Source organism: Melanerpes formicivorus, unplaced genomic scaffold (assembly GCF_026170545.1).
Source record: "Melanerpes formicivorus ecotype bairdi unplaced genomic scaffold, bMelFor1.0.p_v2 SCAF_14, whole genome shotgun sequence".
Classification (NCBI taxonomy): domain Eukaryota; kingdom Metazoa; phylum Chordata; class Aves; order Piciformes; family Picidae; genus Melanerpes; species Melanerpes formicivorus.
Genome location: NW_027142366.1, coordinates 13,199,111 through 13,225,303, shown reverse-complemented (window position 1 = coordinate 13,225,303; position 26,193 = coordinate 13,199,111). Strand labels below are relative to the sequence as shown.

At 37.9% G+C, this 26,193-nt stretch overlaps 1 protein-coding gene across 2 annotated transcripts in view; it reads right to left on the bottom strand.

Annotated features, from left to right (window-relative positions):
- The window catches only part of ZC3H7A (zinc finger CCCH-type containing 7A), a 29,383-nt gene extending 3,537 nt beyond the window's left edge, over nt 1-25,846 (bottom strand). Inside the window, exons 1-21 of one of the 2 annotated variants that reach the window (XM_068147115.1) lie at nt 25,708-25,846; nt 18,486-18,589; nt 17,316-17,355; nt 16,262-16,459; nt 15,550-15,708; nt 13,865-13,945; nt 13,737-13,778; nt 12,909-12,939; nt 12,111-12,391; nt 9,305-9,512; nt 8,294-8,358; nt 7,368-7,560; nt 5,552-5,713; nt 4,791-4,987; nt 4,470-4,567; nt 3,220-3,401; nt 2,639-2,715; nt 1,955-2,088; nt 1,499-1,604; nt 896-1,004; nt 201-334 (exon numbers count right to left, since the gene is read on the bottom strand). In XM_068147115.1, coding sequence (XP_068003216.1) covers nt 201-334; nt 896-1,004; nt 1,499-1,604; nt 1,955-2,088; nt 2,639-2,715; nt 3,220-3,401; nt 4,470-4,567; nt 4,791-4,987; nt 5,552-5,713; nt 7,368-7,560; nt 8,294-8,358; nt 9,305-9,512; nt 12,111-12,391; nt 12,909-12,939; nt 13,737-13,778; nt 13,865-13,945; nt 15,550-15,708; nt 16,262-16,459; nt 17,316-17,355; nt 18,486-18,553 — 2,565 coding nt within the window. In that variant the 5' untranslated portion in view covers nt 18,554-18,589; nt 25,708-25,846. Of the gene's footprint in view, nt 1-200; nt 351-895; nt 1,005-1,498; nt 1,605-1,954; nt 2,089-2,638; nt 2,716-3,219; nt 3,402-4,469; nt 4,568-4,790; nt 4,988-5,551; nt 5,714-7,367; nt 7,561-8,293; nt 8,359-9,304; nt 9,513-12,110; nt 12,392-12,908; nt 12,940-13,736; nt 13,779-13,864; nt 13,946-15,549; nt 15,709-16,261; nt 16,460-17,315; nt 17,356-18,485; nt 18,590-25,707 lie in introns of those variants that run through there. The other variant, XM_068147116.1, reaches the window with a different exon arrangement.
- Between the last annotated feature and the right edge of the window lie 347 nt (nt 25,847-26,193).

The following is a 26,193-nucleotide window of genomic DNA, read 5'->3' as shown; positions in this document are numbered from 1 at the left end:
AAACACTGATTTAAACCTGAAGTTTATGATCCCCTTTGGATTTAAAGGGTTCAGAAGAATCACTATGCACTGTCATAAGCTGCATTTAATGAAGCACCAAGAAAATAAGGACAAGTATGTATGTTACTGAATGTGAGAAGAAAAAGAACAACCAGCAACTCCCCACATTTTCATTTACAATTATACCCATGATTACTTACTGTAACTTCAGCATAGTCAGTTGGCATGTGAATTTGCTTCCCATTTTCTTTGTTTGACTGAGCAGCTGTATCATCTCCTTTTTCTGGTTTTTGACTTTTTAGCCATATGTCATACAACTGCTCCAAGTCTTGAACTAATGAGAGCAGAAGCTAAAATAAGTAATTAGCAATTAAGGCAAGAGTTTGAGAATACTAGATAAATGACTGAGTTTGCAAGCACAATTCAGTCCTCATCTATTAAAAGAAAAAAAATGAAGGACAAAATGTAGACATTTACACAGTTTAGAGATAAGAACCAAGAGCAGTAAGAATCTCTGGCTACTTACCAACACCTATTTCAGCCTAGGGGAAAGTAAGATGTTACACACTTCAGAACAGGTACCCAAAGCGCAGATAACAACTGTGCTGTTGTTTATCTGAATTTGGGAGTACTAATATAAAGTGTGCTATAGTTTTTGTTATATTTAGTCTGCCACAAATAATCTGCTCACAGATGTTATCAACAGAATCCTAGTGCAACAAATACATAACTATTTTGCTGAATACTGGGTTTTGAATACCCAGTCTGGCCTTATTCACATTTCTGAAAAAGGCACTTGGTAAAGTTTACCACAAAAGACAGAAAGTGGACTAAGAAGTAGTAAGAATGAAAACCAGTTATATTTACAGTATGTTACATTTACTCTTCTACTTACTGCTGTTTTCCTTCATGTATGTCCACATCTCTCTTTCCTCAGGGCTGTGAGCAAATGAGCAGTTCCCATCATACTGACATTTCTTGCCTGAAGCAATATGATTGCACAACTGGAATGTGAATTTAAAAAAATGAATACAAAGTAAAATGAATGATAGTAGAATTTTTTCTTTCTTTTCTTTTTTTTTTCCAGTTTTAGCTAGTGTTTCCCCTCCCAATTAGACATCTATATGACATGAAAAACAGAATCATGTTAATTTGATTTTAAAAATTCCTATATTGTAGTTAGAAAAAGCAAACAGCTGGAAGCAAGTAGCATGACTGCTTTTTGCCCCAACCAAGCTACCAGACCACAGGTATGTTTAAACTATTTCTGAAATGTTTACTGGACATAGTAAAAACTTAGTTAAATCACTGAAAAAGTGATTAATTCCCACTGATGAGAAAAGGCTTCACTGATAACATATGAGATCAGCACTTTTCTAAGGCTGAACTCTCTCGAAGCACTATAAACATATTCCTGCAGAGCTGACAAAACCAGTAACTAGTATCTTCCCAGTTACCCTATTCTCTTAACTAAACCATTAGCTTTAGGTTGACATACATCAAATTGCAGAGGCACTTGTTTCTTTGCAGGAAGAGGACGGATGGTCATCCACTTCTTACGTTCGTTAGACATTACTAGCACCACACGGCGATCTTTGGTCCATCTAAAACCAATGAAAGAAAAGAGTATTAAAAAAAGAAGACACAATGTATACACATAAGCAGAACCAGGAAAGTGCAGAAAGGGTCTTTATAAATCTCAAATATATAATGAAAGCTTTAACTTTACTCTATTAAAACTTTACTATAACTGATAATTATTAAAAGCCCAAAACAGTCACCAAGTGTTGCTCGTGACCAATTGTCAGCATAGTACAAACAGAGGACTCTCTTCTGTTTCCGTATGGTTTATTCATCCCTTGTATGGCTCTTTCCTAAGCAGTAACAATGGTCCCAAAAGAGGTTTTCAACAACTGACAAAACAGTAACATTTTCACTGTCTGATCTTACTTACGGGTGTCTGGCCTTTGCACTGCAGTATTTTTTGTTTCTGTCTGGCTCATTAACTTGACCATTTCTCCAGCACTGACCACAAACAAACTTCATCTTCAGATTAAGTGATCCATATTTCATTTGGTTCCCAAGGATCTTAAGCCAAAAAAATAACAACAATAACAAAAGGTATTTTGCATCTGCAAAGCAACCCATACCTAATTATAAATTCTCCCTTACAAGGCAGGCTTACAACACCTCCAGGTCAGAGGTTACGCTGCATGTCTTGTAAGAGTTCTGCTTGTAATTTCAAGCTAACTAAACATTTCTTAACAAATACAATTTTTTAAACTTATTTCAGTGTATGTACCCAGAAGTTGTGATGACATATACAAACTAAGTACATAGCACTCCTGTGTTTTGAAAAAATAATTAATTGCTGTATGGTAGCTGACTTGGAAATTATGTTTAGGATTTATGTTCCAGTTGTGACAGAATAAACCAAGTCAAAAAGGAATTGTGTAGGAGGAAAGCAAGCATTTTAATCTAAGTGGAACAAGCCAAAGAAAGCCTACCATGAAAGAGATTATTTCAAGACAGCATTAAAAAAGTATTTCTAAAATAAGCTACATTATACATAGAGATGGAAAAAGACTTATCATCAAAGACACTGTGGAATTAGTTCAATGAAAAAAAACCAAAATACCTGTGATCCATGGGCACTAGCTTCCATGTTCTGCCAGTATTTCTTTGATTCTTGAACAATAGTATCATGTGAAATACCTGTAAAGGAAGAGGAAAATTTGAGTACTTATGCCTGTTGCAGAATTATAGGCATGCTCAAAATGCAATGCGAACAAAGCCCCAAAGATTTTATCTGGTTTTATTTTTATATATTGCATACATATACAGACACTCATGGTTGGAATTTCAAAGAGCAGAGATGAGCTTTGACTGACTTGGGTAAAGCATGAGTGCAGCACAAAGACATGATAACGCAAAAATTCAGCCTTTTGTGTCAAATCATGTTTCCTGGAGAAGCCAACTCTTACTTCAAAATAGAAATTGTTAAGAATTTGCTACCCTTGACTCTTCAGGGGCAGGTGGCAAAAAAATAACTGTTTACTCAATACTTTTTATCATATTTACATTACTGTTTATTCAATGTGCTGTATGAAAAACTCCAACAAGTGAATGCCCTGATCCCAAGTTGTTAATTTCAGAAAGGAGCCAAGGGAGAGGTGGCTCCAACAATGAAGAGTAAAGCGAGCATTTTACCAAACACACCTGTTTCTTTTTGCATTATCCAGACTTTAAGCTCTACCAGACTGTGAGCATAAAAGCATTTATCCTCTCGCAAACAGCCGTAATGCACCTCATGTCTGCACAAGTCAAGCTGACAGCGAACTTGAAAAGGGCGGATTTTGGAATATTTCACCATAGTTTCCCGCAGAATATGGACAAGGCACCTGTTTCAAAAACAATTTCAGATATTCCTTACAATTGTTTTATTCCTGTGTGGAATGTTAAGTAACCATTCCTCATGATAGCTTATTAAAATGTCTTTTTTTTTTTGAGTTGAAATCAGAAAGCCAAAAAAATTTCCAAAGGAAGGAATAAGCAATTATCATTTTGTGTCTGAGTAAATCAACATCACACAACAATATTCTTTTGAAGTCCAGAAGTCACACAGAAGCACAGAATGGTAGGTGTTGGAAGGGACCTGTGGAGATTATCTAGTCCAACTCCCTTGCAAATACAGGAATCCATTTTCTGCAAATCATTACTGAATTCAACCTAACTGGACCTCTGGTTTCCAAGAGGGAAAGCATGTAATTTTCACTTTCAAGTATGTATCCTGGTCTAATTTGAAACACAAGTACTTACTCTTTTGTAGAGCACTATGTTAAAGTGTTGATGCATCACAGCAACAGCCTAGCTTTTAGAGCTATAGCATTTCCTCAACACTGGGAAGTGGAGGACAAAGCAATTAAAATGCTCCCATTTGTGTTTCCATCACATAAAAATGTAAGTCTACTAATTCTCCAAAACTTACATTACACTATTTCCACTATGAAGACTTTATTAACTTTCAAGGACACTATGTTTTATCAACTAATTTAATAAGGACTATGGTCTATTTCAGACACTGTAATTAAGGTAAACTCGCTATTAACTGAGTTAAAACTACAGCAAAATAAGCTAAACAGAAAACTTACAAATTCCTGTACTAATTTAACATCTCACATCTATTTAGATCAATGCAGCTCACCAGCTATTAACAAAGTGACACCAAACCAAATAAAATTCAAACAGAAGGGTGGATACCACTATTTTTGAAGGCATTGACAAGGACACAGTTCACTTTCAATTCAGTTACATGAGACAATCCTTGTTCAGTAAGTCTGTCTTACCAATACCACCAAAGTGTTAACAGTCATTTAGCAAGGAAGAGAAATTAAAGTCAGCATTAAAAAAATGTCCTGAAACCTCTGCTTTTCCATTTGAACCTTAAAGAGATAGTATTTCAGACATACTTGTTTTCTTCAAAGTCATGCATAGCAGGGTGAGAACAAGAAGATGAGTTATCCTTGTTCCTTTTGCTTATTATTCTAGGTTTGTGATCAAAACATTTCTGGAATACAAAAACAGGTAATCATACAGTAAGTATATTATACACTTAAAAATATACCTTACCTTAAAGTTTTTAACAGACTTCATTCAACTCATCTGCTGTCTAAAGCTAGCCAGATTACTGCTGAACATGCATATGAAGACTTGCAAAATAGTCATGCATGAACCAAAGCATTTTATCATCTACTATAATTTTTACTATGTTATTAGAAATAAAGCAGCACCTCACAAAGAAACATAAATAATCCATGATGTTCTTGAAGAAGTCGGGACACAGTCAAGTTGATTTTTCCATTTCCTCCAAAAAGAGCTTCCCGACTGAAGGCTCCTTTGCGCTCCAGTGTCCACACATCAATTTCCTCTTGGCAATATGCAAATGTGCAGTGACCTGGATATCTGCACTCCTCTTCAGCAGCAACATCTAAATAACATTGAGTATGACACCAATTTTATTGGAAATTCATCTTAAAACTTCCACCACCTTACCTTCAAATTATTTTAGTAAAGAGGCTACATCTGTTGTAAATGGGTCACTTCAGTCTAGCAGACAGAAGAAAAATCTTACACTGAATGACATGCTTTGAAAATGTAAAACTGCCCAGACTGTTGCACTCCTCTGTCAGCTATCCTTTCTCTAGTCCAAGGCAATAATGCTGAGAATGCAGAATATCCTTTGCTTAAATACATCAATCCAAGTCATCTCACTTACATCACATGTACAGATGTATACAGCAAAACTCTTAACAGTAGTAACCCAGCACGCAGAAGCAAAGTTCTCCATGACCAAGAGCACATTCTCTGAATAATCACAATGGTCACAATAGTCTCTCCTTAAGGCCTTTGAAAATGCAAACAACCCAGTCAATTTCCTTCTCCACTTCCCATGAGCAAGAATAAACCTCATTCTTACTTGACTGCAGCAAAGCTAAGCTATATTGCTTTGAGTCCAGGCATGACCATTTCACTCTCTACCTGTGACACATACCTTTGCATATATAATACGGTCCCACGTACTGCGTCTTTGTTGGTCTTGGGCGTATTTTTTTCCATGATTTATCTTCAGAGTTTTTTATTCTGCCAATTAGAATATCCTTCTTACATTTATGTTCTAAACTGGGATGGTAAGCATAATCCAATAATTTAGGACCTGAAACAATATGAGGCAATGGCTTACACATCCATATATTGTACCACAAGTCTTAACATTTCCACACACGGACTGGCACGTAAGTCCAAAAGCAAAGTACATGAACACACTGTATAGAATTACTACTTGTACAACCAACTCTGAAGAACCAAAAGTCATTAACAGCCATGTTGAGCAGAACAGAAAAAGCTAAATACTTACAAACGGACCTGTTTCAGCAAGAAAACCCCCACGGGTTATTTAGGGGAGGGATGATTTGGGAGAGCAACAAATTGCTGCATTTTTTCAAATTCCAAATCATATGTTTTCATAAACTGATTCAAAAGTTGAATTTCTTATTCATATAAACCAATGCAGATGAATTCCAAGAATCAAGTGAATCGTTCTCTTAACCTTCAACTTTTATTGTATTAGAACTGTTACTATGTTCAGAGACAAAACATACTAGGTAAAAGAGCTACACGAGTGCCAAAAATACAAATTCCAGTCCCAGAACTTTGTGATTTTGGAAACAAAAAAATATGCCTAGCTTTAAACTCTGGTTTTAGGATGATACTGTAGTGAAGTTTACAATCAAAATGAAGATATCAGGGGGAAAGTTTGAAGATGAGCAGAGGTTCAGTGAATTTTGCTATTTAAGGGGCTATAGAAACAAAAGTGTGACCCACTTCCCCTGGACAAGAAGCTGATGGAACAGTATAATTTCAAAAGTAAGTAGTAAAAGCAGGAGACACTTAAAGGCTTTGCTAGAGATGCAAAGAAACAGAAGAAATAGATGCTCTGATAAAAAAAGTGAAGCTAGGATGGTGCTGTGTACTTCCACCAATATTTTATAGCTCCTGGTTTTAAGAGAAAGTGTTCTATGGTTTCTCAAACATGGATTTTTCTCATAAAAGCAGTTTTAAACTAATGCAAAAGTTCTCAAAACTACAATAGACATTCCCTTAACATCTCAATAAAGTCTTTATTAGTGTATCAATATCAAAGACACCTGCAACTTGAAAAACAATGCTTATTTTTAAGATTAGTCTCAATAAAAGCTATTGCCTCTAAAATATGGCTCTGTTTAACTGCAGCAGCGCAGGCCTAAAAGATTAGTTACGTTAAAGCCTAGTACTGGTTAAGATCCTTTGAGTCGATGCAGTGGAGTTAATAATTACTATGGTTTGGAAGCCTCAAGATTACAGTTTAGAATTAGTTTGAAAGAACAATAAAACGGATGGGATGTGAAGGTTACCAGGTACTTTGAACTGCAGTTCAATTCCCCATGGCCAATCAGAGAGAGTATTGCAAGTTTTTTTTAGTCTTGAGCAAAGGTGTCATTCTTCACAGTACCCTGGGGGTTGGGAGGAAAGTGAATACAGAATGTGAACGACCTTACATAGTAAACCTAGAGCCTGGGGAAAGTGTGTGGTGATCTGTGACGGCTTTAAGAATCAAGAATCTGTTAGAATAAGAAACAAAGACAAGAAGGAAACAGATAATAGTTGTTGAAACATGTTGAATAGTTGTTGAATCATGATGCTGTGCTACATCTCCAAAGAACAAGTCAAGATTAATACTGTTTAGAAGCCAACAGTATTCTAACTTATGAGCACTAATTTTTTTTAATTTTTTTTTTAAATCAACCCAATCAAGTCCACAAGCCCCTTACCTTTTTTGACAAAACATAACTGGCAGGCCTGTCTTAGCTCATGTGTGCCTTCTAATGGATTTCTTGCCACAAGTGCTGAAGATACAGGTATATTAGCACTTCCACTACTAAAAACATTTGAAAAGTCATTTCTAGTTTGGCCAGCAATTCCCATGTAATTTTCAGACCCAAACAAACTGCTAGGTCCATTTATCTGTTGGGAGAAAGCATAGTTTACTGAATCCATATGATTATCTGCAATTAAAATTTAACCTACTGAAATTATTATTCAAACCCTAAGGAGGACTACACACAAAACCCCACAATACAAACTTGACTACATGTCTGAGAAGGGCACATGGAGATTCTACAAAAGCTATATACCAGCACAGACTAAGCATATCACAAGATCCAGGTACAGAGAGAAGAACACCACTTTGTGGGCTAATTATTACTCAACCCTGGCTCATGAGGATGCAATCATTCATGCCACCCTTCCCTACATGATCAACAGCCAGCAGCATGGCTGAAAATACAAAGCACAACTAGAATACAGAGACCAGATGGATTCTGACACAAGGTGGTCTTGGCTCTGTTCCTATACTATGACATTGCCCCAGGATTTCTAATATTCAGCACTCAGATCATAAGAGATTTTCTGTCTTAAGGTTGATTATTTCACACTTCCTACAGTATTTTACAGCAAGTTCCTCAGAATGGAAAAGTGGCTATGACAACAGTCAAATTTTACCCTTGTAAATTTGTTCTGGTGTTTCATTATGGTTGCTGTGAGCTACTATATGCTGCTTTCCAAGCCAGAATCATCTTCATGGTAAAAGAGTCATTTTTCAATAACAGAAATGTCTACTGTAAAAATTAAGATCTATGTTAAGCCTTCAAGGTGCTAGCATTTGAACTGATATAAAAGAAAACATCAAAATACTTACAAACAATGGGGAATTATTGCTGCTAAGTGTTGGTGTTCCATCTCTAGAAGCTGAACTTGGAAGGTCTAAAGGAATGAAAAGAAGTTTTGTTATTTCAGTTCCCTGAAACATCCTATGTACAAAATTATTTCTTATCCTTGCAAAGTACAAGTATGACAAACACTAAAGGTTTTTTTGTTTTCTAGGAGTACTTTTTTCCAATTAAAAGCCCATTGTAAACATCTGGACTGAAAATCTACTAGGCAGTGAGCTTCAACAAAACCATCTGATTCACACCAGTAGTAGCTTCAGAAGCATATGCCAGAGCAATACAAAGATACTTGGGTGGTACAAAAAGGATAGCAAGATAAACAACAACTATCAAAACTGAGCAGAGTGGGCTTGGAGCATACTTATGCAGACACCAAGTAAACAAAAAGTGTTATTTATACCTCTGCTGTACAACCAACCTTCAATACCTTCAAAAATTGCGAGCACAGATCAAGACTCGCAGCAATCAATATGATTGACAAGCAAGCTTCAACTTTATTGTTCGAAAGCACGGCTTATAAAGCATCTCAGCTAAATATGCACAAGTGTCATTATTCTATTGGCTATTAGTCCAGGGTTACATTATAATATCCAGCCTACTTGCGGTTAGGCCTACGTGCTACCTCACAACCTCCTTTCTCAGTGGCTCTTTCACATATACTTTGTATCACATACTACTATCATGTAAGTAACTATTTCACATGGTGCTATCTTATGAGAAACTGCAAGCACAGTCACAGGGCTGTGTTGGCCTTGCTGCATCAGCACACTAGCTAAGCTGTGAGCAGTAAACAACAAGATGGAGTCTGGCCTACACTCTCTGTTCAAACAGCTGTTCCATAGAACCATGTCCCTGCAATTCACGCCATTCCTCAACAGTTAACTATTACTGAACACTTGTGAAAACTCATTTGTTAAAAAGAGAAGCCAGATGGCTCATGCACACCTTTTCATCATAAAAAGTTAAGACTAATTTCATACCTCTTTTTGGATCACTGATTGAAAAGGTGCTTAATGGTGAACAAAAATTGTCCAGTGAAGAAGCTAAAGGCTGTGAAAAGATTTCTGAAAGAGAAGGTGAAGGAACAAATCCTGCATTAACTGGTAGTGTCCCCAACAAAGAGGCAGAGAAAGGTACACTAGGAGCTACACTTCCTGCAGGAACAGGTCCTCTGGCTCCTGTAGTTTGCTGAGAGAAAAAGAAATTTAAAAAGAAGGTTCACACACAGCAAAAACACTTTCAAGCACACAGTCTGCAATAGTATTTATTTTAACAAAGATTTTGTGAAGTTTTTATAATCCTATTGAAAACCAACAATAACAGGTGGGCTACAGTGCCACAGTACTGCACTGACCTACCATACACTTAAGAAAACTACACTAATCAATCCCCAAACAATGCCCTAATGAAAGGAGTTATCCATTAATCAACCACTTTAAAGGGTGAGTTAGTATATTCGCTCATTATCAGCTTTTTAATTTTCTATTAATCAGATCACAGCTGAATTTCCAGACCATGATTAAAACACAGGACAACAGGGAAGAGTAGGAAGAGTAAGAAATAAACATGGATTTGTTTCTAAATAAATAAAGCATAATTCAAATTGCAGTAAAGAGATAGCTTTGAAATAAATCCTCGAATAGATAGAATCGAATGATACCATATTCTGCAAAGACCAGATCACCTTCCCCCACCATGGAAAAGAACATATTCTTCTGTACGCTTTTGTTAAGGAGATATCACGTGGGGAAGTTTGCCTTCCTTCTCCCTGTCATCCCAAGAAGCTCCCCACCTCGACTGGAGGCTGACTGCATAGGTCTGCACAGAATTTGGCCAACATGAAACTCCCTGTTGCCCAAGCTCTTAGCCTACAACTCACTCAAGATTCTACACTACACAAGACTTCAGTCTCTCTTGGAAGACTGCATTTTATCCTGACATTTACTAAGCCAAACTTCCTAGGATCTCTTAAAAATAATTACTTTCTACATTTTTTTAAATACTTTCCTAAACACAAAATGCATAAACCACAAAATGAGAAACCCAAGTATTTATTTAAAGATTTACAGCTTTGTCCACAGCTGAATGAGGAATTCAAATCCTAACTAGTCGAAGAATTAAATAGGCCACAGCTTCACGTAACACTGCAATACTACGGGATCCAAATGACTGGCAGGGCCACAGCAAAGAACCTACTGATAAATTCAGACAAGTCTGCTCATCAGTCAGTGCTCTTATTTTGACTATCAGGTGAGAAACTTGTGGCAGTTTAGGCTGGGTCCCTCCTGTTCCTGCCATGTAAGTTACACCTATGGTGTCCCGAGGGTCCAACCCAGTAGGTGGACACAGGAAATAGCATGTTTCACAGCCATAATATCCTGCACCCTATAAATCCATCTGCAAAGTCATTCTCTTACTATTTCTCCCCTCTCTGCTCTCATGGGAAATGCTCCCTATCAAGTAACAGTGGAGGAGTATCTCAAGGCCTTTTAGGCCTAGCTAGGCCTAATGCCAGGAAGAGAAAGTGGGGGGGGGGGATGGGACAGTCTCAGATCTAGCCAGTCTGAAACTAGCCTAGCGGGGGGCAGGGGGAAGAAAGAGCCCTGGAGGTTTTGGGTACGAAGGAAGTGTTGGGAGGCTTTTGGCTGTGCTATAGGGGACTCTATGCTTTGGGATTCTTTTGTCACTATGCCTGTAGCTTCTGTAAAACACTAACTGGTTTCTATTTAGACTTTCTATCACTTTCTGCAATCCATTTGTGTGAGTGTCATTCTTTTGCCCCTCTCAGGGGCAAGAGAGGATTTGCCTGACCTCAAACCAGGACACAACCGTATGCTTCACAGACTGTTCTAGTTCTGAAATGACAGTGTGTTAAGAACAAGTCTTCCTGTCCTTGAACTTATCTAATATTCTCTTCTGAAAAATATAAACCAGTTAGATTCATGGTCAAACTTTTTCTGGTTATCCAGAAGGTGGATCTGGACAAAACTCTGACTCGCAGAGATACTCCCTAAAGAATGCACTGGAAGACCACAGCACAGGTACTGCAAAACTATGAGTATATGCTGAACTATAGTTTCTACAGCTACAGGTTGAGCATTCCAACACACCCTCATGTTCTGAGGTTTGTTTCCACAAAAAACCCCACAAACACAAAAACCTAACCACACTACCCAAACTTCAAATGTCTACTTTGTTTTTCATAGTGTTTCCTGGAAGTAGTATCTAGGACAAGAGGGAACAGTTTTAAGCTTGAGGAGGGCAGATTTAGATTGTATATTATGAAAAAGTTCTTTACAGTGAGGGTGGTGAGACACTGGACCAGGGTGCCCAAGGAAGCTGTGAATGCACCCTCCCTGGAGGTGTTCAAGGCTAGGTTGGATGAGGCCTTGAGCAACTTGGTCTAGTAGAAGGTGTCCCTGCCCATGGCATAGATGATTTTTAAGGTCCCTTCCAACGTAAACCATTCTATTATTCTATGATTCCTACTGTGGAAATACTGGTAGTAGTTTTTCTGAAGTAGTATCCCTCCCCCCACCAACCTCACTCATGCTTCCCAGCACTTAAACCCAATATTACTGTCCTTGGAGCCTCTTGGGTCCTGATATCTTTAAAGCCCCACTTGCAAGAATCTGCATCTGAGAAAAATCAACCCAACTAAACACAAACACAGCTCAATGTAACCAGGAAAGGTAACTTACATTTCATTACTAGCCCACTTGATAAAAATACAAGATCCCACTTATGAGCACAGTCTCTCGAGAAAGACAACAGAAGAAGTCTTACCATTACACTTTCATCTGGATCAGGCACAGAATCAAGTAATTCATCGAGTTCTTCCCCAATAATTATATCTCCATCACCACAATCTAGACATGCTTCTGACATAGGGAAAGAAACATTCCCTCCATTTGCCAGCACTGCAGAAGGCAAAGAAACCTTTTCCACTTGAAGAGGCATAACAGAAGATAAAGATGGTACAGGTACTGATGACACTTTAGACACTTCAGAAACAAAGTTCGATGAAGAAGCAGCAGAAACCAACTCTTGCTTCTGGTCAGATAAATCTGAAACAGGTAAGATAGGAATGACTGGAACTTTTGTTCAAAGATGTAAAACTATCTTGCATAACTTTTACCCTGACAATGTGGGGGGAGAAGTGGAGAAAAAATGAAGAACTTTCAAGCAAAACCACATGAAACATTTTCAGCTTCCACCAACTTCCAATTCATGTATACCTATATCTCAGTTTTTACATGACTCAAATTTAAAAGGATAGGAAAAGTTACAGACCCAATACTTAATTAAATCTGTGGCATATTCTCCCTTCCCTGTTCTTCCAGGCTGAAGAAAACAGTAGGAGACAACTGCTATAGGAGCAGTTCTGATTATATAAAGGTGAGGAGATTGAAAGGAAATTTGGTCAGCCACTTAAATATGTAGCTCTGGAGATGAAGAGATTAGACTTTTACCACACATCTTTCAATTGAAAGAATGATATTTCTTAAGAACTTTCATTACAAATATAACAAGATATGAATATCCACTTTCCTATCATTCATATTATAACACACTGAGACTCACCTAATTCAATATCTTCTACAGAAGAAGAATTCTGTAAGTGAGAAAAGAGATCACTCAGCACTCTGCACAAGAGCCATTAAATTTTTTCAAATACATATTTACAGAGTAAGCAAGTCATCAAATTTGGGGTTTATACAATTTGAAATTTATGAAGTCTAATGGAATTTAAAGGACAACTTTTTTTTAGGTAAAGCATCCATTTGCAGACTGAAATCCATTCAAAGTATCACTAAAAATCTGCAACAAACCAACCAAAGTGAAGGGAATTAAAAAGAACTGAAACAGTGTCCTAAATGTTCCTATGTCTCCTCATTCATTCACAGCTAAATTGTCTACACATGAAAAAGGCTGGAATATAAAAATGAACTCTTCATTACTGCTATTCAGACACATTTCAAATAGCAAGATAAATGCAAATTATTCTGCTAGTGAAGGCAAATTTGAGCAAACACATAAACAAAACACATGAATTAAAAGGGATTCTATAGCAGCACCCTTCACTTTGATAACAACAAAATAAAATGAATAATGAAACACATTAGCTATGCCCTTGCCTCAATACACCAAGTAAATATATTCATCAGACTGGATTTAATGCTTTAGTTAGCATTTATTCTACAAAGGTAACTTGAATGATAATCTTATGCCCTATTCTGCCATAAATACACAGCAAAACTGGTCACAAAGTTCAAAAGAACCCTGAAGTTCAAAATAATAGCATCTTATATAAAAGGTTAGTTGCACCATTTTAATTTCATTGTAAAATTAGGTAACAATTAGTCCCTGTAGTCTGCATTCAGCTTGCACTTGGAACATATAAAACCTTACCTGAGCTGACACATCACTAGAAACTGAATTTGAGGAAGGTGGCTGCAATGAAAAGATATCTTCATTAAATACAAAACTGATACCCAGAGAGAGAAACCTCAATATAAAAAGCTAAAATAAAATCTTACCTTTGCTCTTACATATGCTTTCCTTATTTTTAACCCCAGTTTTTGAGCTAGTTCTTGGGTCAGCTTAATCACACTTTCATCCTGAAAGACATAAAAAGAATTTTATAATTTACAGTCAAGACATCTGTTTACAACTCAGTCTGTATTTTGCAAGATGCCTACATGCAGGATGTTTCATAATGCATCTTTATTCTTTTACAAACACATGAGACTGAAAGCTAACACTGAAATATGCAGCTACCCTCAAGTAAAATTACTCCAGTATATTGAGGTTTTTAAAAAAGCCAGAAAATAGGTAATATTCTTCTCTTCTTTTTTATTAGAATTTCAAATACTGTTAAGATTTTTTTCAAACCTAGAGATGTGGAAATTTTTTGTGGGTGGGTATTTTTGGTTCGTTTCAAGAGGATGTTTGTCCTTCATTGTTTCATTGTTTTGTTTTTACATAAATAGAGGGCCACATTTCTGATTCCCATAATGTCATCTACTACGTAACACTGATGAATATTTCATGAGAACTCTGTCTTTTGGCAGTAATTCCACCACAGAACTAGAAAAGTTGGTTGTATTTCAACCTGTCTTATAGTTACAACTATTCATTTAAATTATTTAAAGATTTGGGTTTCAGAATGTGTCCTACAGAAAGAGGGAAAAAAAAAAGCTATTTATAAAACTTATATAAAGGCACATAAATCTTAAGCAGAAACATTCAGATCTGGAGGTGCAAAGTGAGGATCCAAAGTTACACATTTAGATAAACTGCAATGAAACCTTCTCCCTATCAAGAGGTAAACCTATGCTCAACAGTCTGTCCAGGCATTTCACTGTAATTTTCATGTAAAAAGGAAAAAAAAAAAAAAAAAAGAAAAAAGGGAAAAGAAAGAAGGAAAAAAAGAAAATAACCACCAGCAACTCAGAATTGTGTTCTGAGATCAGCCTATTTTGAGCAAAACATGTAAAATTTTTATCAGCATTTTAATTCAATTCAGGAAAGCATTTCTGAAGTCACTCATTACATTTTATTTTGCATTATGAAGGGTCTGAGCCAAATCAGATTCATTTTGGAGGAAACTGAGAAACAAAATGAAATGAAACCAAACAACCAAAAACCAAAACCAAAACAATCACCAATCACAGAAATCAGATCCTCATGAGCCGCACCTTAGTCTACAAATCCTTTCCTATTCTTACAACACACTGCTTGCTAATATAGATAAAGCCTATGATTAAGTGCAGAGTAAGTGATTTGGATGGAGGACAATAGAGACAGAAAAATCTTTTGAAGTGCTTGAAAAGCTAAAATACAGTTATCAGAACAATCAATATTGTATGTTGTAATTCCAGGTGTTTTTTCTCTTTCTGTCATGAGTATACTTCTGACTGTACAGAATGTTAAACAATTCATTCACTGGTTCTAGAGTTTATTACAAACATTTACGGCACTAGATGCCCACTGCAAAGTGACTTTCTTTTGCCGACAGTTAACACAACTAATCAAGACCAGGGACTGTAAACCCTCCTAGCAGCCTTCACTTCCATGACAAAACCAGTTCTTAGAGGAATGAGAAACATTTAATTGTATTAAAAATATCAAATAAAAACAATCTTTAATGATCTTAATATATGTGTATGTTTTCTGTGGTAAATCTTTAAAAATCATCATCAATATTTAGTAATTTACTTACCTGTGGCACAGCAAGAGAACATTTTGCTACAGCATCATAAGCCTTCTTGTAACTTCCCAGCTCATTCAAAGCTTTTGCTTTCCGATAGAGCGCTCTGAAATTGTTTTCATTCAATCGTAATGCTATCTCACAGCTTTCTAGAACTTTTTCATGCAATCCCTAAAAGGAAGAAAAAAAAAAAGGTGCTAATCAGATATTATTATCATTGAAATTATTAATTTAAACTGCCTCAGATAGATATCGAAACACTATAAAACATTTACCATGGCCACTGCACACTGCATGTGTGAGGTCTGTAAGTCACCAATTTATGCTGCTAAAAACAAGCAGGGCCATCATTCATGTAAAATCCAGTAACAGTTATGAAGATAAATTAGCTTTTTCACAAGAGGCATCTTATTCCACAAAGAAAGCAGTAGACTCAGGTGCCAACAGCAGTATAAATGGATAAAAATACTCTTTCATCAACTTCTAAGCCCAATATGACTCTTTTATGGTAATACTCTAGTAACTAAAAACGTCTATATGATCATACTTGTAAAAAGAAGGTACAAGAAAGATACAAAAAGAAGATATGCAAAATGATGATTTGAAGCATGACAATTCTCAAACCAACACTAAGAGCTTTTCACTCACTAGGAACCTTTCCACATCTACATATTCTCTGAGCACATTGCTCCTGAGAAATCATACTGTTTAAATAGAAGCTTACCATATTTGAAAAACATGCTATCCTGTTCACATGCAGCTTCTCTAAAATATCATCAGAAACATGGATTTCTTCAGAATTAGCATAATCAGCTATGTTTATAGCTTCTGTATAATGACTCAGTGATCCTCTCCAATCACCTTCTCGATATACATCATTACCTTCATTAAAAAGATTTCTAACAAGCTCTCGTATAAATAACTAGAACAAAGAAAAGAAACATCAATCAGTATCAGTTTTGTTATGTTCCTTATTTCCAAATATATTTTAAATAGAAAATTTATACTTGCAACTTCACAGAATCAAAATTAAATGCACAAGTTTTGGCTCTATCAGTATTTTTCTTCTGGCACTTTTCAATCTCTAATACTCAACATCACAAAAAGTGCAAATAAAAGAGGCTGAACTACAGACAAAAGAATGACTTTGTATAAGTAGCTTCAAAGAGACATATACATAAATATGTTTCATTCTTTTAGCAAGCAGCAGCCATAGCAACTGGCAAACCAGTAGTACACAAAGGCTGCTTTTGCAGAGCAAAAGGGGTTTTTTAATCTATAATGTGAACAACTGAATTTTATCTAATGTGTTCTGAAATCCAATTAAACCACCTACCAGTGGATAAAAATGCTACAAAGATGAGTCTGAAAATGTTAAGTCAAAAATTATGCAACATAATAACATTAAGCAAACCAAAATACGTTATGGAGCTTTGTGATTGAGGTCCTTTTATCTCACTTTTGCAGAGCTACTCCAAACTTTTCTCAGAATAGCACATTGTTTTATTCAAGTAATGCCCCAAATTCATCCCTAACACCAGTAGAGAAAGCTTTAATTTGAATTGCTATGTAAGTGAATTCCAACATCCAAATACCTAAATACCTGTATCACAATGTAAGTATTCCTCCAGTTCCATTACACTGGAAATTCTAAATTATCATTCATAAATAACCATTCATACTATACCATTACAGAAATCATGACTATAAACAAGAATACATAATAAAATAGGTCCATGGTAAAAACCCTTCTGGAAATGCAAAAGTTATTTCATTACCTCATACTGTTCTTGTGTCCCTGGATAGGGCAGAGTAGATCTACAGAAATAAATTACAAGATTTATTTAGACATGTTGCTTAAAAGATGATCACATCAGAGAACACTGGTTCTTACTAAAAGCAATCTCACTGCAGAGGCAAATCTCAAAATACTGTCCATGGCCTGCGCTGAACATGGCAAGATTAGTTTTGATTAAACTGTGTTTTCTTATTACTAATGACTCATTTTCATTTAAAAGTAAGATGGTAACGTAACTCAATTATTCAAAATATATTAAGGGTTTGAATGCTTTGAGTTTATAACCTCAATATTGCCTGTTTAAAAACAATTTTCTTCCTCTCCTCCACGGTACAGAAATAGATTATACATGTAAGTATTATAAAATGACAAATCATTTGTCAAAAAAACACTTCAGTTTTAATTAAGTCATACTAATGACACAGGAATTTAAAGAGTGCTTTTGTATTACACACAACAGATTTTCTCCAGCACAGAGCAGAGGTATTTACTTTTAACTGTTCATGAAGAAAAATAGGAGCCTTCTCCCTTCCCATACAGGTTATCTAAGAATCTGTTTCTAAGTAATTCTCAAAAGGGCAGGTTTGGGTTTTTTGTGGTTGGTTGGTTTGTTGTTGTATTTTGTTTTGTTTTAAAGAATGCTTTATGTGAGCACTGAAATAGTGTGACATTTCACAATGATTTTAAGCTAGCCAAGATCCTCTAGGGAAGAATTTGGCATTTGTCCAAATGGAAATTAACTACTAAGATCATTTTTCACTAGGTTAAATTGTAACTCCACAGAGTTGGAATGTTTGGGTAGTGGTAAAGAAAAAACTCTACCCCTACAGTGACAACCTAGTAGCTGTCCAAAGTATAAGGTGGAGTTTTAGGGCTATCTATGTTTTTCTTCTACCATAAAAATGCCATGCTGATTTTTCTCAAAAGCAGAGAAGGAATACCCTCCCATCTTCAATCTGCTCTGTTTGGGAACAAAGAAGGATTCTGTCTTTTCTTTAAGACTGCTCCCCATTTTCATGTTATCGCTAACAAATATTCTGAGAAAAAACACAGGTCTTCCTTCCTCCCTCTGCTGGTCCTACATTAAAAGGACTTTCCCAGAGCTATTCATATGTATAAGCATACAAGAATAAGACCACAAAAATCATACTCTATAAACTGGAGTCCTTTCTTAATGTCCTGTTGTCTAGTGTTTCTCTCTTCTGACACATTGGACATGTTATCCTGAACATCCAGTTCTTGGATACGCCACTCCTCAAAAAGGGAAGAAATAAAAATGGTTGTTAGTATGTAGCAGTTTGCATTTGGTACGTTGGTACAGAAGGGTCCAATCTCACGTCAACACTAAGTCCATTGTACTAAAGTAATACTGCACACCACAGCTTCAGAGAACGTGCTCTGAAGAAACTTCAAACACTGAAGTACTCAATGGAATACAGGTAGAAGCCCCAGGCCAGAACCAACACCCTGTCTGTCCATGCCAGTGTTACCCAACACTTTTAACAGAAAATAGGAATTAGAAGAAAGATTCTATCTTTGGTTTTCCACTTATTTACTCCACATGATGCAGAATCATGTTAGTGAAACTAAACCAAACTACAAGCACAGATTGCACATACTACTGCTAAAACAAGCTAAGGTTCCACACTGTCCTCTTTTAATAGCTTCATATTTCTTTTGTTAGTTGAATTAAAAATAAACCTTGGTGTATTTATTAAAATAATTATAGAAGTAGTAGTAGTAATAACAACAGCAATAATAAATAACCCAAATCTCATTAGAAAACTACTAATTAAGTCTAATTCTGGAGTCTCTCATCATCACCCAAACACTACGGTGTAATTAGAAGCAAAATACTACAGCTTTAATAATATCTACCAGTGACTAAGGTATTTTGGAAACTATACTAGCAAACACTACTTACTGCATTAAAAAACAATTAGTAACTTCAGTATAATGCCACATCATCATCTTGACATTTCAATCAAATGCAAGTAGTCTGAATAAATCATTATTTTCTACTCCATGCCTTCCATTTACTACATTTACAAATATTCAAGTTAAACAGGCTAAAATGATCTGTCTAATCTTCCAGATAAGGCTATCTGATATGTGGTTTCACAGCTGCACAGAGCTGTGACTAACTGCAATATAAGAACGTAACTTGCTTTTACAAAAAAAAAAACAGCAAGACAAAGTTTTTTCTGAAAATACTGAAATTCAGAAAAAGGCTTTTAGCTTCAGGAATTACACTCTCTTTTTTTGTGAAGAAAATTATTTGTGTAGGCATTTGTAACTAAAAAAAATAAAATAAAATTGACCTGCATGCAATCCCTGTCTGTTAGTCCTGAAACTAAGCTAAAAAAAGCCAGTTTTCTGTCAGGCTACCATTTCATATCAACAAGGGAAGAATGAAAACAAAGTAAAACAAAATCCAAAATAACCCCCAGCAAACTCAGCAAAATCACAACTGAGAACAGAAACTGGCTGGAGAGTAAACCCTACTTTCTCGGAATAAAGAAACAAACTGAAGAGCTTTCAGCTTGAATGTTTACAAACCTTTCAAAAGCATCATAAAGAAACATATTTCAAGCATTAAGACTTAGTTCTATTCTAACACATTCCTAAAACAAGCATAAGAAACTGAATAATTTTCTTAAGGTCAATAAGCAAAGTAATGGAAGCAGTCCAAGGTCCCCATTTCACCTCACTTCTCTAATATCACCAACCTTTAAAAAAATACATGAAAAATCAATCTGCAGAAATATTTTGGGCAGCTACAACAGTTCACTGACAGGAATTGTTCAGATACTGCTTGTAGGTAGATAAACAGAACTCAGTCATCTACTCTCCAAGAGGAAATAATCATGAACACCTTTTATAACCATTTTTCATGTTACTTTACATAACATCTTTTCTTCCACAAGTTAGCAATACATAGTGTGCTTTTGGGGCATACATTGAAGACTTGTATTATAAATGTTTTAATGAATGTCTATGAATAAATCTAAAAGCCAAAAAGAAACTTATTTGGCAACCAATTTATTTATGCACACATTCATGGCTTAGGTTTTAGAATTCGTATGAGGGATCGTAAGAATACAACATCCTCAAGACAACCAAAGACAGCAGCAATACCAGCATGTGCTTTTTTCCCACAAAATTAAGCTAGCTATGTAAAACTATAAAAAAAGGAACCATCAATGTCAATAATAAACAATGTCAGCTGAAGGTCATTAACTCCCAGTGATGATAGCTCTGGTTTTCAAATAATATTTCCCCCTCCAACTAAAAGCTATTTTAGCTCCCTGAATTAACAACTGACAAAGTAATGCCATGCCAACACAAGAGTCTTGCATATGTCAAGATCTGGGCAAGCAGACTAATTTTAAGCAACCTCAATATTCCACATCAACAGTTTGCAAAGAGATTAAAAAAGTCCAACACAGTAACAAGTGTATTTATTTATCGCCTTTGGCATAAATATTAAAGAATAAACGGTATATTAAAAATGTGAGGATGTGCAAATCCAATTTCTCCATAACAACGTTAACGGCAATGTTACAAACTGGCATCACAGATAGAATAGCTAGCAAATGATGAACATATGTGAGTGGTGTCATTTATTATTCAAAGCAGTTTTCTATTTTTTTTCCCCTACTTAGTCATTTCAATCCATAAGCTGTTCAGGCAAAAATTATCTTTGCTTAACATACTTTGACAGTCACATTGCCCCAGTATTTCATGATTTTGCAGAGGATTTAAAACTCTTTCAGATAGCACCTCTAACAGCATCTCTCCCATCCAAACTACCCATAGATCCTCTTGGGCAACCATAAACACATTTGACTCTCATATACAAGGCAAATAACAATCACGGCTTGACTATTAATGCAATCTACCCATGTTCAGATGAATCCCCCCCTATCTATTTAGCAACAGCTTTTCTCCTCCATCTGCAGGGAGAGAATTTAAAACAAATACACATATGTACCCACCTAGAAAAAAGTTTTAAATGTTGCTTTGTCACATGTAACATTACTAGAAAAACAAAGCCTACACTGTCTCTTTACTCTTTCTGCAATTCACTGAAAGAACCAAGCTAAAAAGAAAAAAAATAGTATGGGCTCTGGAAAAAAAAAAAAAAAAGATAAAAGGGCAGACTAAGTTAGGCTGCACCTCGAGTACTGGGTCCAGTTCTGGGCCTCTCAGTTTAGGAAGGATGTTGACTTGCTGGAATGAGTCCAGAGAAGGGCAACGAAGTTGGTAAGGGAGAGACTGAGGGAGCTGGGGTTGCTTAGCCTGGAGAGGATGAGACTCAGGGGTGACTTTATCACTCTCTACAACTACCTGAAGGGAAGTTGTAGACAGGCAGATGTTAGCCTCTTCTCCCAGGCAGCCAGTACCAGAACAAGAGGACACAGTCTCAGGCTGCGCCAGGGGAGGTTTAGGTTGGATGTTAGGAAGAAGTTCTATACAGAGAGCGTGATTGCCCATTGGAATGGGCTGCCCGAGGAAGTGTTGGAGTCACCATCATTGGAGGTGTTCAGGAGGAGACTTGATGGGGTGCTTGGTGCCATGGTTTAGTTGTTTAGGTGGGTTGGATTGGTTGATGAGTTGGATGCGATGATCTTGAAGGTCTCTTCCAACCTGTTATTTTTATTATTATTAGTATTAGTGTTATTAAAATGGATCAGTAACTTAAAGTCACAGGCTGAACTGGTTGTCACAGTAAACGTAGTATTTCTGTAATTGCTGCTGCATGATCAATACAAACTCAATTCGCTAAACCTACCACAGAATACAATAGCAATAAAAGCTGCCTAACCCAAACAAGTTAAAGAACAATTTGTACTCTTTTATCTTTATCACAGGCTTCAACTCATCCTGTTTCACAAAAGCAGAAGCCAAATGACAGTACACTGCCAGCTGCCAGTATCACCTTTTCTCATAGATGCTGGTCCCTATTTATACAAATAGGAGATTTGAAAAAAAACAGCTTTGTGCCAGCTCTAGCAGACAGGAATACCTACACTTTTCTCTCACACACATTTGATCTTTCCTCTTATCGTTTATTTGGGTTTTTTTCCAGCACAGAGAAAGACAGTCTTCTTGTTTTCTAGATTTTGGCATTTCTGAGGAATCCAAGATGAGTTTTAAAGGAGACACAATATTTAGGATATGCCCAAGATAATTCAGACACAAGAGCTTTAACTATAAAAATTACTGGACTGTCTTGCAGAGCAAAACTGATATTTGGAATGCAAGTCAAATTAATTCATAATTGAGAGAACTGAGCTTTTCTGCAGGAGGAAATACAGGCCTTGGTTAATCTGAAAGTGAAGGTCACACTGCTTAAAACTTTGAACAGTCTAGCCTTTTCATTTCTAAATTGCAAGTCCAAGGAGCAAGTATCTACAGTTTGCCATACACAAGTTCCCCCAGTTGAAAATTCAGTCCTGAAGGACAGGGAACTAGGCAGGACTAATCCTTTCTTCTGCTGCATACTGTTTTGTAGACAGCTTATTTAGAGAGGAATGGAGAACAGAGGAAAAAAATGCATAACATTATCTGGGGACCAGAAGTGCTACCACTGGGAATTAATAACCTTCAGCTGAGCAAATAATTCTGTTATTGTTCATTATTGACACTAATGGTTCCAGCTATTATAAACACTTCAGATAAGCATTCTCTGCACCTCCAGGCCTAAATACTGAAAGCAACTGGAAGTCACCGGTCCTTACTGCACTTCCATCTCCACTGAGCTAAAGCTTACCAACTAAGTGCAGTTACAGAGGTGCTCTTCTAAGATAGAGAAGCATAGTTCCTTGCCCTGTGTCACTAAGTTTACTGTTAATGCAGTTATTGGGCTACAGGAATCTCAGATTAGATCTTTGTACAGTACAAAGCACAGTAAAGATTTTATCATGATTTCTGCTGATCGATCTCTACCAGTCTCAGCACTTCAGCTCAATTTAGAACCCTGACTAGGGTACAAGTCTAGTGAAAGTCACACTAAGAAAAGAAACCTCCTTTTGTATTCTAGCATCAGCCATCTCCCTCTTTATGATCCAGACAGAAGAAAAAGTAACAAACTCAAAATATTAAATCAATTAAGTCAAAAACGAACCCATTATCTACACCATCGTGCATCAAAACGTGATCAGCAATCAGTTGTGAAAACAGAACCCTGTGGGTTAAATGAAGACATGAACAGTTCATCAGTGTTTCCATACAGAAAAACTGTACTCCAGAAGACAGAAGTTACACCTTGAGTCCTAGAATAAAGGCAATGCTGCAAAGAGAACCAGGAACGCTGAAGCAGAACAGTAGGAGTGGCTACATGACTAAAAGGCACATAGTATAAACCCTTTTCACTTGTAAGAAGTCCACCTCTGCTGCTGCTTCCCGCATCACTAACAGCAGCAACAAGCATAATGGCATCTGGGTCCAAGAAGGCAGGGGCACAAGAAAGCAGGCCCTTACCCAATAGACATAAACAAGAGAAGGAAGTGGCAGCAATACCCTCACTGCTTCCTAGAAAGATCTCGCCAATAAAAATATCTCCATTACCCACAGTTCCAACTCAGCCAAGAATCAAACTGGACATCAGACACCTGCACAACACAGAATAAGCCTGATTCAAAGAACACTTCCCAAAACTATTTTATTGCACATTCTAAGCATCTGACAGTTTATGAGTAGTTACAGATAATAAAGTACAGTGCCTTACGTAGATTGTAAGCTGCTCAACAAATTCGGCTCAGGCCAACTTGACACCAACACAAGGATTGGAAAACAGAAATCTTAATACAAAACCTTTTTAAAAATAACTTCCTCAGATAGCAAGAGCATACAATTCAATATTCATGCTCATGCATCACTGTACTGTTACATAAGACATTTCAAACATGTAACACGCTGGGGGGGGAAACAGGGAGAACATTACATGACACATCTTAATAGTTTTAGTTCCTCTGTCTAATCTAATAGTTCTAGTTACAGACTATTCTGTCATGTTCACTGAAAAAGCCACGTAGTAACATAGGCATAACTCAGTTTCAGTGTATATGTAAAGAGGAATGAATGTGAGCTTGTCAAAATGAAGTATCTGAATTTAAAAAATTAAACCGAATATACAGCAACAGTTCAACACCCATTAATTCCACATTCTTTATTTACCTCAACTAGTAAGTTGCATCTCTTCATCCACAAAATAGTAAGACACTGTTCAAAGTTTGTTTTCTATTTTCACAGCTCTCCTACGTTACTTTTAAACCATAAAAGAAACAGGAGAGAACAAGGATGCATTGTTCAGTCACACTCCATTTCCCTAGGAAATTAAAGGGTAGGTCTGGAAGACTTTGGTTTATAGTTCCCTCAAACATTTTAATACAGATCCAACATGCAAGCTGAAGAAGCATTATCTTATAAATAAATGCAGATTTATCAAGAGGACGTACACCAGCGTAAGCTGTTGTAAGCGATTCCTAATGACCGCAGTTGACAGCCTTTGGGGGTGTCTTTTGTTGTTGCTGTTTCTACTTCCTGTAGTTCAGTCATGACGGTCTGTAATAACACTAACAGTACTGCCTAACCGAGCAGCATTAAAGACGCGTAAACCGGGCACTGTTTCCCCTTCAGTCGGGTGAATGGGAGCACAGGTGACAGCGCGCACTTCGTAGTACACGCAGCCCGAACAACTCGCCAGGCGCGAAACGCGATCGCGGCGACGCGGGAGAAGCCGAGCCACGGGACGGGCATCGGCCCGGCCGCTGTCAGCGCTTAACTCCTTTTCCTGTCAAATACCGCGTTTTGTTTCGATCACGAAGCAGCACAATATGCTAGTATTGGCGAAGAGCAGCCGGGCACCGGGCGCGCCCGCCGGGCCCGAGTCAGGCCGGGGTTGAGGGCCCTGGGCCAGCCGCCACCCTCAGCCCCTCGGCGCCGTCGCCTTTGTTCGCGCCAACTGGATCCTGACGCCGACACTAACCCCCCTCCAAGGGCGCCCGCTGCCCGGCCTGGCCAACTTCATCGGAACCGACCGCGCCCGCCGCCGCCAGTGCCGGGCAGACACGCACAGCGGGAGGGCCGCTCCGCTCCCTAAGGAGAGGCGAGACAGCGGACACCGGGGCGGGGGGGGCGGCGCAGCCGCCTTCTCGGCCCAAAAGCGGCTGGCGGCCGCAGTGTGAGGAGGGGCGGGTGCGGCTCCCCACCACCCCGTCCCGTCGAACGCAGCGGAAAGCAACGGGCCAGCCGGGCGACTCCGCCCGCGCAGAGGAGCGCCGCTTGCTTAGACGGAGGAGCCCCGCCACGCACGGGGAAAGCGGCGCCCGATTCCCCACCTCGACCCCCGGCCGCGCAACCCCTACCTTCTCCTCAGGCCCGCGGGTGCACAGCGCTGCGGAAGGCGGAGCCAGCGATCCGGGCGCGCGATAGCGGCGGCGACAACGACGGTGACAACGACAGCGTCCGCCCCGCTCCGCCCTCGGGAGAGCCACCACTGCCCCCTGCTCTCGAGCGCGCCCTCTGCTGCTGGGAGGCCGCAGGCACAGCTTGGAGGTTGTCTTGACTCGATTGGCTGGAGTGCCAGTAGGGCGGGCTTTCTCATTGGGTTGTTACACTTGTTTTGGAAACGGGCAATTCTAATTGGTTGCAGTTAAGAAACTGTTTGATGACGATTGGCTGGCTGCCTAGCATCTCTCGCCCCGTATCTTTTTCCTGTCAGTCAGCTGCAGAGTTGAGTCGGCCCCTAGGTCTCTTCATCACCCTGAGTAAACTGTGGCATATGGATGGTTTAATAGGCAACGTCTGCGCCACGAACGAGGCCGCCAGCTGCCATCAGCCGGAGACACCGC